Here is a 5870-nt window from a genome sequence, read left to right as displayed (position 1 = left end):
AAAATAACATATATACATTGTATATTTTTTATATATATACTCTGATTTGCCCTCTTGAGTCCTGTTTTCTCCTTTTAAATTTTGGGATATTTTCATAGGTCCTATATTGTTGTTTTTAATTTGCTATTTTTTTTTCAACAAAGAAAGGTCTGTCTTGGTATTTGTCCCAAATCAGTGTGGGTGGTGTCTCCATGGGTACCTTCACAGTTTACCTAAATACTCTTAGATTTATCCTCTCATCTCATAAGCTGGAGAGCTGGTTGTTCTAAATTTAGCATTAAAAGTCAGGATACCAGCAACTGGAGGGCCCTTTGTAATTATTCAAGAAGCTCTACCGGGGGAAGGTTCTGTTTATTCTTTTTCCTTCAGTCTGCCATTTTCTTTACCTCAGGACCACAACATAGCTCTGTCCAGCATCCCTCCTAGCACTACTGCCCCAGGCAATCACTGTAGAGGACCTCTACACCTGAGATACCATGCCTGGGAGCAGCCCGGCACAGCCAGACTTTATGCTTGCCATGAGCATGCCTGCCCTGCTTGGAAACCTTCTGATGTGTGTTTGTTGAACTGAAGAGGTTTCAAGAATGGGGTGGCTATGGCTGGGCATGGTGCACCACTCTCACTAGTTTCATTTAGTCTTCCTTTGGCCACTTCTACGGATTCATAATCCCAATACTTTGGGAGGCCAAGGCGGGCAGATCAGGAGTTTGAGACCAGCCTGACTAACATGGTGAAACCTCGTCTCTACTAAAACTACAACAATTAGCTGGGCGTGGTGGCACTCACCTGTAATCTCACCTACTCAGGAGGCTGAGGCAGGAGAATCGCTTGAACTTGGGAGGTGGAGGTTTCAGTGAGCCAAGATTGCGCCACTGTACTCCAGCCTGGGTGACAGAGCAAGACTCCATCTCAAAAAAAAAAAAGAATAGGATGGCTTCTTCCATAGGCCACTGTCACCGCCACTGTTGACTCTCCAGAATCGGTGTGTGTTAGCATTTTTCTACCAGATGGTCCTCTGCTCATTTCCTGTACCATGCTAGTGTTTTCTTAGAAAGAAAGTTTACAACTTCCCCATTGTATTTTTCTCCAATCTAGTCCTATCTATAGTAGACCAAGCATAATTTAGTCAAACCATTGTGGCTTAGTTGGTTTGTAGCTAGTGCACCACTCTCACTAGTTTCATTCAGTCTTTCTTTGGCCACTTCTACGGATTCATTTTATTCCTGTCCTCACATCAGCATTGTTCCCACAAACTTCCTTCTAAATGCTTGGTATCCACCACTCTGTCTTTCACAATGATTGTCACATGGCAGGCCTCTAAACAATTGTAATAAGCGACTTTCCGAACACGTTCTATGATCCTTTGGCCTGGTTTCCCTTCATAGGTTCAACGTCACCTTTCCAAACTCTTTGACAACATGGCCAAGATGCGATTCCAGCTAGATGCCAGTGGGAAACCAACCAAGACAAGCCTTGGCATGTACAGCAAAGAAGAAGAGTATGTGGCTTTCAGTGAGCCCTGTGACTGCAGCGGGCAGGTAACACGATAGCCCTTTTCCCTCCTTCTGCTTTTCTCTCTCAAATGCCTTCATTCAAACATGATCAGCATCAACTCTAGGAGGGCCTTTCTGGCCTTGGTCCAGAGCTGCTATCGGTGCCCTCCAAGAGCCAGCTTCTTTGACTTGAACTGACATTGGAGCAGCAGCTGGTGCCCTACTTTCCTCTTTCAGGGAAGGACACATGTCAACATTCATATCTTTTCCTTAACCAAAGACCTGTGCAGAGGGAAATAAAATGCACATAAACAACTACCCAAGTCAATGAGAAAAGGATTTTAAAATGATTAGCGGCACCAGGAGACATCAACATGGCAACCCCTAGAGCATCCTGCGGGGGAATCTGGGACACTGACACCCTCCCTGGGAGAAAAATGTTCTTTCTTGACACCAACTGCTTTCCTGAGATGTCCCCTCTCTGCACAAATGTGCCTCAGTGTCACTTCCTCCCACAGTCTTCCCCTTGGAGAACCAACTACCGCCCTGCTCCGGAAACTGCTTCCTCCAAATCTCCGTGTCCAATGCAAGGGACACAAGCCATGGGACCATTTTCCCCTTAAGCCTCCTTCCCATCCATTAGCACCACCGCTAAAGTATAAGCTTCTGAAATAATCCAGCAAAGCATTGCCCCTGGGGATTCTCATCTAGTGCCAAATAACACCTGGAGTAAGGATATTTTTACAGAGTTCCACCCTTATCACCTATAGCTAAGAAAGCAATTCTAGTGCCAGAAAATAATCGCTTCTCAGTTATATGAGGGTGGCCCTGGGGTTTCATTCACAATGTGTTCTTTCTGTAGACCCAGAAAGCATTTAGTTGGGGAATATAATCCTGGTTTATACTTCATACTCAGGGGGGACAAGGTCATAAGAAGCCACTGACTTATTTACACCCAGCTCAACCCAGATTTCTATTTCCTTGTATGAGCTCTGGGTGACAGCCTCCACCCCCTTAACCTGCTAGTCTGTCCTGCATATTCCAAATGCACACATCAGCCTGCTATTAATTAAGCCTGGGTCTCGCTTATCGCCATCCCGGATTACGTAAACAGCACATCCCTCTGTACCTTCTGGCAGCCACTTGGGACTGTATACAATGTCTGGACTCCCCTTCCTTCACTCCCTCAGACTGAGTGGAAGAAAATATGTAGGACTAATCAAAACTTTTTTTTTTTTCTGGGGGGGTGTAGAGTCTTGCACTGTGGCCCAGGCTGGAGTACAGTGGCACGATCTCGGCTCTCTGCAAGCTCTGCCTCCCGGGTTCACGCCATTCTCCTGCCTCAGCCTTCCGAATAGGGACTACAGGCACCTGCCACCACGCCCAGCTAATTTTTTGTGTTTTTAGTAGAGACGGGGGTTTCACCATGTTGGCCAGGATGGTCTTGATCTCCTGACCTCATGATCCGCCCGCCTCAGCCTCCCGAAGTGCTGGGATTACAGCCGTGAGCCACTGCGCCTGGTCACCTCGGAGCTTTCTTAATCCCCATCAGTATTGCTGCTCAGCATGCCCTCTGGCCCATCAGAGGCTAATCCCTAACAAAGAACTGAGAAACTTTGAGTATGGCAAAGATGGAAGGGGTTAAGGCTTGGCAGAGAATGCCTTCAATCTGGTTCTAAAGAGTGATCCAGGAAATACTGGTCAAATTCGATAGCTAAAATTTCTATAGGGAGATAAGATTGGAAGTTATGTTAACTGAAATATGGAGGTAAGGCTTGTTGGCAAAAGCATATATGAGAAGCCCAAAATTTGGGGTTCTGGCTTCTGGTTCTAGGCAGTTACTAGCCATATTATAGTCTTGGACATGTGACTTCTTGGCAACAAACTTTCCTCATCTGTAAAACAGAAGAAACCTGCTGTGTTCGAAGGTTTTGTGAGTATTAAAGTAACTAATTGAAGCAGTGTTGGTATTTGGAGCTACAGACATTGGTTCTGAAATTTGGGAGTGCACCAGAATCCCTTGGAAGGCTTGTCAAAGTACAGATTCCTCGGTCCCACTCCCACTGTTTCTGATTCACTACGTCTGGGTGGAGCTGGCGAGTTTGCATTTCTAAGAATTTTCCCGGTATGCTGCTGGTCTAGGGACTACATTATGAGAACTACTGCTCTCAACATTGCCTGGTTCTCAAAATGCTTGGATTAGTTCTTTTTCCTGATGTGATTTTGTTACTCATTTAAAGTATAGTTGGGCTCATTTGCTTCTTTTTGCTTTCAGTGTTAGGGTTTTTCCCATACTTGTTTATTTGATTGTCTGAATATGTATGACGCTGATAGGATTCCAAAAGTCAAACTATGCAAAAAGATATGTATATATTCAGATATATAATTTTCCCTCCTCTATTCCTTTCATGCCATCGCCGCCTCTGCTCCACCCCCTATAGGTAACCAATTTCATTAATTTCTGGGTTATCTTTCCTATGTCTATCTTTACAAAAATAAGCAAATGCATATTTACATTCATGCATGTACATTTTCTAATTTCCCGTTCTTTCATACACAAAAGGTAGCATGCTACGCCTACCTGTTGGCACTTTGCTTTTTTCTACTTAGCTATATAGCTTGGAAATCACTCCATATCAAGTCAAAGATATCTCCCTCATTTTGTAATATTTGCATCATACTCCATGGATATACCATAGTTTGGCCATAGGTTATTTATAACATTTTGTAATTACGAATAATGTGGCATTGAATAATCTTGGACTTTGTATTGTTTGTGTCTGTCTTCCAGGTAAACTCCTAATAGTGAGATTGCTGGTTCAAAGGGTAGATACAGATGTAGTCTTGTTAGATATTGCCAAGTTTCCCCCCTTTTGCTTCACCACAAACAACAGACGAGAGCTTCTCAAACAGAGCCAAAGGATGGAACCACGCATAAGTTTTTTTGTCTTTGACTTACCCTTTCTAACAGTAAAATTAGGTTTTGATTTGTTTATAAGAAGCAAGTACTAAAGAGAGATTATCCCTGATAGTTATAGTACTTCTTTTTTTCCTATAGATGGAAATATTTCCAAAGTAGCCCAGGTGTGGTGGTGTTGAAATATTTATTGTTAATGCATTAGTATTCTGTATTATAACTGTATTTCTATTCATTCTATGTATAGAAGGGGTCAGATCACTGCCAGATTTTTTTATACCTCACTCTTTTAAAAAATTAATTAATTTTTTTTTTTTTTTGGAGGTAGGATCTTGCTCTGTTACCCAGGCTAGAGTGCAGTGGCATGATCATAGCTCACTGCAACTTCAAACTCTTGGGCTTAAGCGATCCTTTCACCTCAGTCTCCAGAGTATCTGGGACTACAGGCATGAGCCACCTCACCCAGCTAATTTTTAAAAATTCTTTGTAGAAACGGGGTCTTGCTTTGTTGCCTGGGCTGATTTTGAACTCCTGGCTTCAAGCAATCCTCCCCCCTCGGCCTGCCACAGTGTTGGGATTACAGGCATGAGCCACCAGAATAGGCCTCATTCTTACTTACGTTGATTCATTTCTTATTTGATTTGAGTACATTTTTGAGTAGTCCCCACACCCTAAGAGGTGAAGCATGGTGGAATATATCCTAATGCCTTCTATATCTGTGATTCTGTCATTTCACATGTGAGCAAGTGAATGGTTAGGGTTAGAATTCATGAGTCACAGTGACTACCTGTCAATCCATGCAGATATCACTCTGCTGTTTGTTGTTACAAAGAAGTCATCTGAGGCCTGCCTGCTTTACAGAAAATTTCTAGATAGCCTAATTTCTATCTAGGTCCCTATAGAGAATAAAATTTAAATTAATTTATCAAAATTTGTATGCTTATATACTTGCTTTATTTTGTTCATTTATCCCTAAAACATGATAAGGTTTTGTCCTATCTGAAAACCAGAGCTTTTATGATCTGGAAAAAGTTTTCTTCTAGCATGTGTTTAAATATTATATCTATTCCATTTATCTGTATATTTTTTCATTCAGGTTTATCATACTTCCATAAGCTGAGATTCCACTTTATACATGCTATATACATTACCTTCTCTTTAATCACATTTTTATCTCTTAGTCCTCTTCCTTGGCATTTATCACTAAGTTTCTCAAGCTCTTCCAACATATTTAATTTTTTTTGTCAATTCAGCACTTTAGTGTCGTTAATACTGCTATAAACTGTACTCTGCCATTGTTAGTCTCTTTATTTCTCTACCTCTGCCAAGTCGTCTTTCACATGTTTTATAGACTTCATGTTTCTTTAATTTAATTGAAGGTAAAACAAGGTGATGGTTTCCAAATTGATTTGTTTCCATTATTAAAGGTTTAAAAAATTTTATATATAATTTTATGTAAA

The 5870-nt window shown here is 41.7% G+C and overlaps 1 protein-coding gene across 1 annotated transcript in view; it reads left to right on the top strand.

Annotated features, from left to right (window-relative positions):
- Positions 1-5870, top strand: part of DNAH9 (dynein, axonemal, heavy chain 9) — a 392924-nt gene that overhangs the window by 112722 nt on the left and 274332 nt on the right. Inside the window, exon 23 of the mRNA XM_011933244.1 lies at positions 1386-1538. Within this exon, the coding sequence (XP_011788634.1) occupies positions 1386-1538 (153 nt within the window). The remainder of the gene's footprint in view (positions 1-1385; positions 1539-5870) is intronic.

This window comes from Colobus angolensis, unplaced genomic scaffold (genome assembly GCF_000951035.1).
Source record: "Colobus angolensis palliatus isolate OR3802 unplaced genomic scaffold, Cang.pa_1.0 Scaffold125, whole genome shotgun sequence".
Classification (NCBI taxonomy): Eukaryota; Metazoa; Chordata; class Mammalia; order Primates; family Cercopithecidae; genus Colobus; species Colobus angolensis.
The sequence above is the reverse complement of the archived record's forward strand: the minus strand, read 5'-3'. Positions and strand labels throughout refer to the sequence as shown.